Source organism: Dendrobates tinctorius, unplaced genomic scaffold (assembly GCF_039654945.1).
Source record: "Dendrobates tinctorius isolate UK_male_01 unplaced genomic scaffold, ASM3965494v1 ptg000064l, whole genome shotgun sequence".
NCBI classification, from domain to species: domain Eukaryota; kingdom Metazoa; phylum Chordata; class Amphibia; order Anura; family Dendrobatidae; genus Dendrobates; species Dendrobates tinctorius.
Genome location: NW_027361732.1, coordinates 69,071,128 through 69,085,074, shown reverse-complemented (window position 1 = coordinate 69,085,074; position 13,947 = coordinate 69,071,128). Strand labels below are relative to the sequence as shown.

General features: G+C 38.6%; 1 protein-coding gene across 1 annotated transcript in view; it reads left to right on the top strand.

Moving 5' to 3' along the window:
- The window catches only part of ABCC4 (ATP binding cassette subfamily C member 4 (PEL blood group)), a gene marked incomplete at its 5' end in the record, with an annotated part of 231,070 nt that overhangs the window by 125,232 nt on the left and 91,891 nt on the right, over window positions 1-13,947 (top strand). The window contains 4 exons of the mRNA XM_073580457.1: window positions 6,817-6,967; window positions 10,733-10,852; window positions 11,520-11,630; window positions 13,573-13,673. Of these exons, the coding sequence (XP_073436558.1) occupies window positions 6,817-6,967; window positions 10,733-10,852; window positions 11,520-11,630; window positions 13,573-13,673 (483 nt within the window). The remainder of the gene's footprint in view (window positions 1-6,816; window positions 6,968-10,732; window positions 10,853-11,519; window positions 11,631-13,572; window positions 13,674-13,947) is intronic.

Below are 13,947 nucleotides of genomic sequence, written 5' to 3'. Positions count from 1 at the left end.
AAATAGCAGGCTCATGCACAGTGCTTCCGCCGAGATCTTCATTCCAGCAACGGCAGTATTTTTTTTCATTGGTTGATAACTTTTGATTACCTTGAGAGACCTTATCACAATGATCAAAAGCCCCAATATTTAGTAAATATGGCAGCACTTGGGCAGTGCCTCTCCCTTCTCTCCTTGTAGTTGTTCTGGGAGAGAAGAGAAATACACTACGTCCAAGTGCTGTCCTGTCAAAGAAAAAAAAAAATCCAATTTTCAGAGCAGTTTCCGTAAATGCTTTAGGGTTAATAGTTTAGGGTTTCTTCAAAAGTTAAAAAAATAAATATAAAAATATAAATATCATGTATAAATTAATAAAATTGTTGTCACCAATTTTACCCCCTTTGAATTTTTCCAAATCTTTATTACCCCAAAAGTTCTACATTTGATTGCCCACTAGACCAATCTATATGCCCAACAATACATTTCCCAAAAACCCACTGCCTTTCATTCGTGTTCCTGGATCCCCACAAATGTCCTCGAAGTATAAAAAAATAAATTGGAGCTTTTCCCTCAACATGGGTATAGTAAAAAACAAAAAAAACAAAAAGAAACACTTTCCGCTCGTACTGGGCAACAAAATATATCCACATTACTCCTCTGTTTGCAGCTATCTTGTCCTGAGCCCAGTATGAAGCCCTAATGAGATTCCTTCATTTCAGTGATAATTCCCAAGCCCCCAAGGAATGATCCCAACTACGATTATCTTAACAAATTGAGACCCCAAGTTTCCCTCCTACAAGATTAATTTCTAAATTAATTTACCCCAGAGCAAAATGATGCAGTCGACTAGTCCCTCATGAGATCGAAGGGCCGTCTGTCACTCCTCCAATTCATCCTCTCCAAGCGTCAAATTGTACAAAATGTCCAAGAGCACAACATGCTACACATCCACCTAATATAAAGGTACCGCTAAAATGAAGGGACTGCCAAATTACCTCACAAAACTGCCCCAGACAATTGGCATCCCGAGTGAAATTGTCTTGGAGCCCAGATGCCATTTTTAGGCCGGGGTCACACTTGTAAGTGCAGTACGAGAAACTCACTCGAGTCTCTCGCCTCAATATCCGGCACTTCCGCCAGCACTTGGGACCAAAGTGTGCAGCTGCATTTCTTTCTATGCAGCTGAACGCTCCTATCTGAACCGCCGGTGGCAGTGCTAGGTATTGAGGCAAGAGACTCGCTCGAGTTTCTTGCATTGCACTCGCAAGTGTAACCCCGGCCTTACATCAAAGATACCACGTGTACACAGACAACTACTACACAAGTATCACCCTTAACAAATCCCTCTACGCTGCAAATACAGGGGCTCATGGGACAGTCTGGAAAGAACGAATAGGTTTTTCATCTCAGTTGGTGAACAGATGTTTAGAGAGGGGGCTGTCATTCTCACTTGCAAGTGACCAACTTCTTGCAGTGAAGTGGAATGACAGGAAAGATGTCTACATGCTGACCACACTGCATATGGACACCACTGTAACAGTCAGAGATGGGGACACTACCAAGTACAAACAGAAACCAATCTGTATCACGGGTTATAGTAAACTAGCTGAAGAGCCCGGCGCTGCCCGGGCATAGTAACTAACTGTGGTTAGTTATAACAAATTATAATTATCCTCCATCCCATAGTCCTGTGCCCATATACCCATCATACATATCCACCATCCCATAGGCCCGTGCCCATATACCCATCATACATATCCTCCATCCCATAGTCGAGTGCCCATATACCCATCACACATCCTCCATCCCATAGTCCCATGCCCATATACCCATCATACATATCCTCCATCCCATAGTCCCGTGCCCATATACCCATCATACATATCCGCCATCCCATAGTCCCGTGCCCATATACCCATCATACGTATCCGCCATCCCATAGTCCAGTGCTTGAGCCATACCTGGTGAAACGGAAGACCAGATTTTGGTATAAAAATGTAGCAATCCACCTAATCCAAATTGCTAGATATAACAGTTTTGTCCTGTACAAAAAATCACCAGGAGTTCACAATTTCCTCCAGTTCCAGGAGAAAATTTAGTGTCTCATATTTGACGCAATAGCACAGAAGAAAGCCGTCGAGTCCAGATAATTGCAGCGCACCATTTTTTTTTTGCCCTGTCCCTGCCACTCACATCCAAAAGTATCCCCAAAAAAGATGCCGGTTTGTTGGAAGCGCGGTAAAAAGTGATTCCTGTTATTTTTTCCCCATGTGCTCATCACAACCAGTCCTTTGTATTTCTCACTGTTTTGAGACCTACCACACCTCTTTCAATTATTAGGGTTTTTTTTTTTTTTTTTTCAAATCATTTAAATTTATATTTTCTGCTTAATAAGACCCAGTAGAGTCATTTTTTTATGGACCAATTAATGAAGATAATATTTACATCATTAAATCACATTTTACCCCATTTCACAATTAATTCCAGGACTTAATCGCTCACAGATCAAACTATTGTTCAGACAAATTCTCGTCCACATATCCACGTCTGTATACTCCAGAGTGAGGATGCCACAAATGTACTTGAAATGTCAGGTCATCTTACAAATCCAGAACTTTATTACTTGCATAAACCTTTTTGACTATTAATCTTAGTTTTGTTTGTTTTTACGACTAGATCTTTCTACACAAAAATGTTGCTTTCATTTATATTACTTGTATGTCATTTTATTGGAGGATCTCTAATAATGAGGCTGTTCTGTACTTCTACACTATGGGCTTTATTGCATGGTTCTTGCCAATCCTCATGTACCAGACAATAATTTACGGATTCTGTAGGGGATCTGTTTTGTGCACGTAACTGTTCCTACCTTGGTGGGCGGGAGCCTGCTATGGTGTACCACCTCTATTGGCACATTCGTCTCTCATATAGGGATTGATGGAGCTAAACGGGCGTTGTACGACCAGTCTCTGAAAGTCTCTGTCATTCTAGACCTGCGGGTGTTTTTTCATCTTTGGAGCAAACTCAGCTTTGCCCATAGTTGGCTGCGTTTTCCTCCACGTTTTGCCCTTCATTACAGTACAGTTTATTCTTCTTGCTACAATATACACAATTGTGGGACAACTGTTTTGTTAGCAAGACCAAGTTTTATAATCAACAAATGTGTTTTAGGGGCATGCCAGCCTCAGTAAATGATAATTCCTGGAATGATTTTCTTGTTTCGTAGCTCAATGTATCTGTAAGCTTTGAACGGGTCCTGAAATTCCATCAATTTTATCTTAAAGACCATATGATGTGCCATCTATTATAGGAACAGCCCTTTGTCCAGGACTCACATTGGTGCCATATTGGATGTATTTCTGCACACTGAAAATCTAGTGCAATAAAATTTGAGGTGCGTTCCTCAGAATGTCCAAAAAAGAATCATAAAAGGCTGAAAATAACTGTACATTTTCAAACTTGTGTTGCATCAACTGCATAAAAAAATGGTGGTATCAAACTACTCACTACCTCCTTAGATAAATACATTAGAGGGTGTAATTTACAAAAAAAGACATTTATGGGGATTTCTGTTGCTCTTGAACCACACAGGCTCTGAAAATATAACAATCTGTTCCAAATAGATGCAAATTTGTGTTCCAATTATTATTCCTTCCCCCTCTGAGCCCTCCCGTTTATCCAAGCAGGACTTTTTGACTAAATGTTGGTTATTGCTATGCTCGTAAGAATGTGGGTGAAAAACTGTGAAGTCCAGTTTTTGCTGTTGCCTCTTGCAAAAGTGAGAAATATGGGGCTAAAGCAAGATTTTTGTGGGAAAAAAAAAACAAAACTTTTTCAATATGGCTACCTAATGATATCAAATTCTGTGTCGTATCTGTGGGTTCAAAATGCTCACTATACACTTGGATAGTATAATTGTGGGTTGTAGTTTCCAAAATGGGGTCAGTTGTGGGGGTTTTCTACTGTTTAGGCTCCTTAGGGTCCCTTCAAATGCAACATGCTTCTACCATCTCTTTCAGCCAAATTTGTGTTCCAAATTCAAATATTGCTCCTTCCTCTGATCCCTGCAGTTTGCACAAACAGAACCTTTTGACTACATGTGGGATATCGCCACGCTTGTAAGAAAGTGGGTAATGAACTGTGTGGTCCACTTTTTGGTGTTACGTTTTGCATATTTGGGGCTAAAGCCAGATTTTGAAGGGAGCATTTTTTTTTCATCCACGTTGTATTAATTCCTGGGTAGCACCTGAAGAGTTAAATTTTTTTCTTGTCAACAGTTTTGAAGTATTTGAGGAGTGCGATTCTTAAAATGGTATCACTTTTTGGAGAGTTTCCAATATATAAGACCCTCAAAATCATTTAAATATGAATACATCCCTAAAGAAATAAATTTGTTGAAAAAATGAGAAATTGCTGCTTAACATTAAACCCCTCTAACATCCTAACAAAAAAAATTGTTTAAAAATGATGCAGATGTAAAGTAGACATAAGGTAAATTTGATGTATTAATTATTTTGTGTGGTAGAAGTATCTGATATAAAGGTCTAAAAATAAATGCAACATTTTCAAATTTGTTGTCAAATTTTTGATATTTTGAGAAAGATATGATATCGATATGATAATTTTTGATATGATATGATAATTTTTGATATTTTGAGAAAGAAATGATATTGACCAAAATTTACCACTACAATACACTACTGTTCAAAAATTTGGTGTCACCCAGACAATTTTGTGGTTTCCATGAAAACTCATACTTTTATTAATCGAATGAGTTGCCAAATGAATTTAAAATCTAGTCCAGACATTGACAACGTTCGGAAAAAAGATTTTTATTTGAAATAATAATTTTCTCCTTCAAACTTTGCTTTCGTCAAAGAATGCTCCCTTTGCAGCAATTACAGCATTGCAAACCTTTGGCATTCTAGCCGTTAATGTGCTGAGGTAATCTGGAGAAATGTCACCCTATGCTTCCAGAAGCCCACCCCCCACAAGTTGGTTTGGCTTGATGAGCACTTTTTGCGTACCATACGGTCAAGCTGCTCCCACAACAGCTCAATGGGGTTGAGATCTGGTGACTGTGCTGGCCACTCCATTACAGATAGAATACCAGCTGCCTGTTTCTTCCTTAAATGGTGCTTGCATAATTTGGAGGTGTGCTTTGGGTTATTGTCCTGTTGTAGGATGAAATTGGCTCCAATCGAGCTCTGTCCACAGGGTATGTCATGGCGTTGCACAATGCAGTGATAACCTTCCTTATTCAAAATCCATTTTACCATGTTCAAATCTCCCACTTTACCAGCACCAAAGCAACCCCAGACCATCACATTACCTCCACCATGCTTGACAGATGGCGTCAGGCACTCTTCCAGCATCTTTTCAGTTGTTCTGCGTCTCACAAATGTTCTTCTGTGTGATCCAAACACCTCAAACTTGGATTTGTCTGTCCATAACACTTTTTTCCAATCTTCCTCTGTCCAATATCTCTGTTCTTTTGGCCATATTAATCTTTTCCTTTTATTAGCCAGTCTCAGATACGGCTTTTTCTTTGCCACTCTGCCCTGAAGGCCAGCATCCCGGAGTCGTCTCTTAACTGTAGACGTTGACACTGGCGTTTTGTGTGTACTATTTAATGAAGCTGCCAGTTGAGGACCTGTGAGGTGTCGATTTCTCAAACTACAGACTCTAATGTACTTGTCTTGTTGCACAATTGTGCAGCGGGGCCTCCCGCTTCTCTTTGTACTCTGGTTAGAGCCTGTTTGTGCTCTCCTCTGAAGGTAGTAGTACACACCGTTGTGGGAAATCTTCAGTTTCTTGGCAATTTCTCACATGGAATAGCCTTCATTTCTAAGAACAAGAATAGACTGTCGAGTTTCACATGAAAGTTCTTTTTTTTTTCTAGCCATTTTGAGAGTTTAATGGAACCAACAAATGTAATGCTCCAGATTTTCAACTAGCTCAATGGAAGGTCAGGTTTATATCTTCTCTAATCAGCCAAACTGTTCAGCTGTGCTAACATACTTGCACAAGGGTTTTCAAGGGTATTCTAACAATCCATTAGCTTTCTTACACAGTTAGCAAGCACAAAGTTTGAAGATACTGCATTACAAACCAGACGTTTGCAGCTAGAATAGTCATTTACCACATTAACAATGTATAGAGTGTATTTCTGAATCATATAATGTTAGCTTCATTGGAAAAAGCTGTGCTTTTCTTTCAAAAATAAGGACATTTCTAAGTGACCCTAAACTTTTGAACGGTAGTGTATGTCATGAAAAAACAAATCTCATAATCAGTGGGATCAGTTGAAGCGTTAAAGAGTTATTACCACATGAAGTGACACTGGTCAGATTTAAAAATGTTGGCCTGGTCGTTAAGGTCAACATTGTCTCGGTAACTAAGGATTAAGCTACACTGAACAAAAATGATATAAACAACACTTTTTTGTTTTTGCTCCCATTTTTTCATGAACTGAACTGAAAGATCTAAGACTTCTTTTTTTTCTATGTATACAAAAGGTCTTTTTCTCTCAAATATTGTTCACAAATTTGTGTAAATCTGTGTTAGCGAGCTCTTCTCCTTTGCTGAGTTCCATAAATGAGCAGCGGTGCAGAGATACACCACTAAAGCAGTTGTACAGTGGTTATTTACCCCCATTAAATCCACCCCGCATAGACAAAGAGCAGTGGGATATTTGGGGTTTCCTGCAGTTCCGTATTGGGTGGAGTTTTTATTATGATGGCTTTATGGTTTGTTACTCAATTTAGGCAATAGGTTATTAGGATGCGTATAGTATAAACAATTATATAACTGTTACTCTTGCTTTTTTATTTTCAGGTGTTTCTCCAGATTTTAGGGGTAATTGCTGTAGCGGTTGCTGTTATTCCGTGGATTTTAATTCCGTTGATTCCTCTTGTCATCATTTTCTATTTCCTAAGGAAGTACTTTCTGGAAACATCACGAGATATCAAACGACTTGAGTCAACAAGTAAGTACTGTATAAACCATGTACACAAATCAGCTAAAATCTCTTCATGTCGTAATCACGGTGTGTCTAACCATACTCGGATTTTACCAAATTCAGGTCACGTGCTCGTGTCTGTTGTGAGAAATTCAAATAATATTAAGACAATTTACTGTAAGTTTTATCTTTGTTACCTTCTGATAGTTAAGGGAATACAGTGGGTACAAGAGTTTTTTCAGACCCCTTTAAATTTTTCACTCTGTTTCATTGCAACCATTTGGTAAATTCAAAAAAGTTCATCTTTTTTCTCATTAATGAACAGTCTGCAACCCATCTTGACTGAAAAAAAAACAAAAAAAAAAAAAACAGAAATGTAGAAAATTTTGCAAATTTATTAAGAAAGAAAAACTGAAATATCACATGGTCATAAGTATGAATGAAACATAGTGAAAAATTTAAAGGGGTATTAATACTTTCCATACCCACTCTGTCACCAGGTTTTTGCCATGCAATCTGACAGCAGCATAATATAGGAGCTGAGACCGGGATTCCAGTGATGCATCACTTTGTTTTCTGGGTGCAGCAGTTGTTAAAGAATCCGTTTTCTATGCTGCAGATCTAGCAGAGCTCGGAATGTTGAGCCCACACCACTGGTTGTACACAGAAATCTGCCATCAGTGATGGTGTTGTTGGACCAGCAAGCACAAGGCAGCTAGTTAAGTAACCATAATCTCCTGCTGGCCATGACTCTTGGCCACCATCCGACTAGATGGACATAGCCTCGCCGAATGCAAGTCTGTTGAGCGAGGTCGGAAACAGTCTAGTTGGATTGTGGACTGGAGTTTGCATATTGCACACTTGCGATCACTTAACCGCCGTTCCCGGGCTCTCGATGTGAGGCTTCATAAGTCTGCCATCACAAAGTGACTGCAGAGTTGTCGTTTTAGACCGGACAACTCTTTTAAGTGACATGATGTGTTATATTTCATGACTACGGCTGTAATTTGCTATTTTGAGTACAATCTATTCACTTGTATTGGAGGAAGTACCATATGTGCTGGTATTCTATGGGGCCAGGCATACAGTGATGACAATGTTCATAAATAATTCAAGAGACAAATTCTTGCCTACTCCGGTTACAATAGAATGCCATGTTTCTGTCTTATGCCTGTTCCTTCCTCTGACCTTTTTCTTTTATTCCAGTGATTTATTAGGATTATATATTTTTTATTTGGTGCTATTTCTGTTGATTTTCTGCATGTTTGTTTGGTGGTCGATTAATGGTGCCCTCCGATCAAAGCACTTTTAAAAGTTATTGAGACAGTAATGTTTTGTCTTTTCTAAAGTGGTTTGATTGACACGTCTTCTGTTGTCTAGATCATGTTAGGTGACATTTATTTTCTATGAGAGAGTGACCACTCAACAAAAGGAAATAAAAAAAATATGAAAGAAAGAGAGAGCGAGCTACTATAGCCTGAAAGCGCTTTATAATGCCTCCATTGTAAAACTGTCTTACCTGCTGACAGGCACAACCAGTTGCTGTCACTTTATATTCCATTAATAAGCGGCCATTGTAGTCTTAGTGTATGAGGGAGGTGGACTGAGACCATCTCAGATGATGCTGTTCTCAAATTCATCCTGTAGTGCCTGCAGCCAGGAGCTGGTATATTTCGTGGATTTGCTGTAATTTTAACAGTACATGTAAAATGTAAAAAAAGTCAAAAGTAAATGCACATTCAGACTGTGTCCTTCATTACCATTTTTTACTACATATGGAGAATGTAGTGCTATATTTCACCACTTTGTTTTTTATATATGTAACCCTTGACTAATACCATGACTAATGTTCCCTTTAACTAGTGCCCTTTAGGTTAAGTATTAAAGCAGCTCTGTCACTAGATTTCCCAACGTAAACTGCTTAAATTACAGGGGTTATACCTCATACAGCATTGATGGCTTATCCTTCTAGTAGGTCATCAATATCAGATCTTTTGGGTCTGACACCTGGCACCACCAATGATCAGCTGTTATTAGCTCCAGCACCAGCCGGATGTCACTGAGTGGTGCTCAGCACCAATGTATAGTTGTCGCTATTCTCTTAAATAGGTACCCTAACCCAAAAGGCTCCCTTACACATTATGCTAATGTCAGCTGAGCCTTTCAATATCTACACGTTCATCCACCACCGGTGGTGCCGGTCAGTTGACCACACGGGTAAATGTCAGTAGGTTTTGTCCAATTGTGGACTGCCATTTATACAATACATTATATAATTAACCATATAAATGTAAGCTATCAGGAGGAAATACATTAGGTTAGGTTCCCACCAAAGAAGGTCGCCTTGTCGCGGCTGCTGGGCATACATGAATTGGCCACATTATGTGCTAAGTAGCTTCATTTTTTTCCTCTTTTCTAGAGCAGTAATGCAATTCCAATTTCATATTCGCGTTCTATAGTGTTACACAGTGCTACTTTTTATTTTTATATTGGGGACACAGCTGCGCGATGGCTGTCGTCCGATCAATTGGCCAAACCATTGTTTGACCAACAACTATTTAATGTGTATGGCCGGCTCGAGCCACTCAACACAGCTGTGCTGTTCAGCCCTGTTCAGTGTCTACATCTAATAGCAGCTGATCCTAATGATGGGTCATCGGCATTATATGCCCGGACAACCCTTTTAATAAACTAACCTCTTAGGCCTGTTGAGACTGGTGTACTGTGAAAATTATTTCAGAATGACTTAAATTAAAATGAGCATTTTATGAGTCCAGCTAGATTTATTTTCTCATTTTAATATTAAGCAGGTAAACTTTTTCAAAGTTTTACACATCCATTCTGACTTTGCATTTCAAAGTAAGTACACCAGCCTAATGAGATCTAAGAGATCTGTTTAACAATGTATGCAGCTTATAATGTGATATCTGGTGACAGATCCGCTGACCTTTAGTAAGTGACATGAGTGTGCAATGCAAGTATTTCTATTATTTTTACTCAAAGTCTGAACACTCGATGGAAAAGGGACCTACACTAAAATAAATTCCCAAACTACAAGACATTTTTCTGATTTGCTTTGCCCATATGTAATTTGTTTAGGACAATTGTAAACTAAATGCTATAGTTCACATGTATTGATTGGTTTATTTTGCATTTGTGAAATTGACAGGAGCAGTTGGCAAATATAAGCGCTCACCTCTGTGTGAGTGTCTGCCCCAAGCCACCATACATTTGTTATGAACTTCCTCTTTACTTTTAAAAATTAGCTGACAAACAGAGGTCTTCAACGAACTCCTGGCAGTCATAACAAACCCATCGGCATCTCATGATCACGTCATGGGTGTGCCGATGGGTGCATTGAATGACGTGACCCCCTGCCGGCACGTTTTTAATGTTGCTGTCAGAGTTTGAAAGTGGCGTTCAATAGGAAAACAGTCGAGGGCAGCACTTTGTGCTACCCACTATTGTTAGTGACAGGTCCTGGCTGTAACACACAGCCATTACCTGCTGGGTATGTGGTGAGCTCACCGGGTGAGCCTGCTCCATACACCCACTACCAACTTCTGCCATACATGCACGGTGGATGTCGGTAAGGGTTCAAGTGTTGTTCAATAAAAACAACTGATAATTATTTTCAGAAATTTTAAAATTGGGTAGTTTTATTGTGAGACTTTCATACTTGTCATATGTGATTATATCTGTTCTCTGGATACCTTAGTTTTATTTTGTATTGAACACATAAGAAGCCACACATCTTAATCTGCGTCTCCTGTTGGTCTTATTCTCTTCCAGCTCGAAGTCCAGTGTTCTCGCACCTATCATCTTCCCTCCAGGGTCTTTGGACCATACGGGCATTCAAAGCAGAGGAGCGTTTCCAACAATTGTTTGATGCAAAGCAAGATCTTCATTCTGGTTTGTGTAACCCTTACCCTTAGTGATATGGTAATACAAATAGAAATTTAGGTCTTTGTTACTAACTTGACAACATTATTGTATTATTATTTCATTAAAGATGCACTTTATTGTGCACAGTGAAAGCCTCGCCATAGTCAGCAAATCACTATTTGGAGTCCAATCAGTTTTTTGATCAGAATACTAAATGAGGGGGTTGCAGTTTAGCAGTGATAACTGTTTGGTGTGCAGCAATCCAGTCTCTTCTCATGATGCTTTACTCTGGTAAGCCAGATGAATGGCTGGAGTAGATACAGCAAGTTCCCCTAAACTCCTGTTCTAGTGCACCGGTCTTCTTTGTGACAATAAGACTTAATGGCAGGTTGTTAAAAGCTTTCTTCTTCAGAAGAGGTTGGAATCATGTCACTATTTGCTGTGCTATTTTGTTATGGTGCCACCTCATGCTATTGTCCCATCACATCTATTGCCAGTAATGTGGGAAAATTACTGATCTACAAATACCTAAGGGATCGTGTAGTCTGATTTTATTGTTCTATATATTTTTAGATTATGCTCTAATTATGTTTGAGAGCACCAAATATCTTTAGCTTGTTTTGAACCATATTAAAAAGTTTTACCCCCTCTTGTTGTGGTGTATTTTACATTTCATTATCCTTTATTCCAACAGAAGCCTGGTTTTTGTTCCTGACAACGTCCCGTTGGCTTGCAGTGCGCCTGGATGCCATATGTGCCCTGTTTGTAATAGCCATTGCCTTCGGGTCCTTAATACTTTCAAAAAGTAAGCATTGTGTTGAAGTCTATATGACATTCATTCTTGGCTACGTAAGTTAGTTGTCATTTGGAAATGAGACCGAATAGACTCGGTCAAGAAACACTGCTTTCTTTAGAAAGCTCCAAACATTACCTTTGCTGTTTATCACACAAGTCATGCTGATCTGAACGGATGGTTAATTCCACATTTAGTCTATGGCTCTCACATACACACTATCAGGAGAGCTTGTTGGTGTGAAAATAGCTCATTATAGAGTCGGAATTTAGTACAGCCAAATCCTTCTCCGGTATACTTCAGCTTCACTCCTGAAGAGCTGAATTAAGTGCTGCTCAATGACTTCACTTCTTTCTTTCCTAATCTAATCTGAATCCCTTGCTATTGGGATTATTGTGTAGTCTGTTTAGTTGATGTGATGTTGTTCACATCACTTAAGCCTTGGCTGATTTTCCACTTCTCTTTATATTTTAATATTTTGCTTTTGTCGATGAATCCGTGGGTTGGTGATGACCATCAGTGTATGTTCCATATGTTTTATAATGCAGTCTGAATTGACTATTGGAGTTTACAATTCTTTATAATGCCCAATCCCCCTAACAGTTGTGGCTGAAGCTTGTTAGTCTGGTTATGTTTCACACATAATGTTTGCAGCTCATAGGCTAAAGAGTTGCTCTACCAAACTTAACTAACATTGTGCTCTGGTAGCACAAGATATAATCCTAAAGAATTAGTTCCCCTTTTCACATTTTTTGAGCTATGACAGCCCCCTTGGATACCCCAAAACATTTTTTTCAATCTGCACTGAAAATAATTGAATAGAATGTATTCTTTTCAGATAAAACCTTTTTGAACCAAGAAAACAAAGATTAATTGGATTTGAGGAATCTTTATGTATCAGTAAAAACAATCCCTATTACCTAAGGGATGATTTCTAAATTATATAAAATATTTCTGGAATGTAAGTGAGGACCGTCCCACTTGGCATTTGTACTACATTTGGAGAGAGGTTTGGATGCTGTTCTTCGGACTCAATGGAGGAAAATCACAGTTATCCCTAAATGTGATTGGTTTGATGTTTTGGCAATTTTATGCTCTTCAGAATTTGAGTAGAGGTTATTGAAGCTCTGATAGGGATTTCTGTTGATTGAGCATACTTTGAATCCTGGAATATATCTTGTGTTGTATCTTAAACAACATTAACAAATTCTTACCTCCTTTTCCCCTTTCCTTTCTATTCTGGAATGAGAATGAGGTTGAAGGAAGAGAATAATAGCTTTGTTAAACTGTTTTTGTTTGTATATGGAAGAAATGAAATAAAGTAAGACTAAAAAGAACCCCCCACAGAATGATTATAATTCAGTAGGTCACAAGGTTGAAGAGTAAATAGCCTATTTAAAGGGTAATAAGGGTTGGCAAGTCACAACATATTGAAGACTTATTCATAGGACAGGTCATCAATATCAGATCTGTGGAGGTCCGACACCCAAAACCCTCATTGCTCAGATGTTATTTCCTCCAGCTACTGAATAGTTCCTAGATCTAGAGCTTTTTCTGGACCTGTCCTGCAGAGCATAACAGCAACTGCTACACTAATTGTCTACATCCATTAGTCTCCAGATCAAATAATGCTTGATTGGTGAGTGTGCGGGATGTCAGTATCCTATGGATATGTCATCAATAAGGTGTGACCTGACAGTCGCTTTAAGTATTTTCTTTATGTGCCGTGTAGAGCCATTATTGAAATAAATAGGTGGCTTCTAATATTTGTTCTCAACTATGACATTTATAAATGCACAAATCTTCCCAAGGAGTTAATAACAGTGTGGTTTGAAAAGTGACCCTTTCCCCCAACCCCATTCACATTTTCATGATCTCTACAACATGCTAGCAGCCATATGCCAGAAAATGCAAATGTATCAACTAAATTTTCCTCTTTTTTGCGCTGCTTCAGCTCTTGATGCAGGACAGGTTGGTTTGGCGCTGTCTTATGCCATTACAATAATGGGATCCTTCCAGTGGGGAGTAAGGCAAAGTGCAGAAGTTGAAAATCTGGTAAAATATTTTCCTTCATTTCATTTTATTATTTTTCACATTTTTAGTCATTTATATTTAAAATGTAACATATATTATATGCTATCGTATGTATGTTTGCTAAAGCTGCTTGGTTTAGAGGTTACCAGTGGATTTAATTATGTTACTTGTTTCATAGGCATAGAAAAGGAAGAACTAGACATTAAGCATGAAACCTGGAATTCCTGGGTTATAATAATCTACTGCAATATATAATATATTTAATATTAGTTCTTAATTAAGTATTATTCTACCA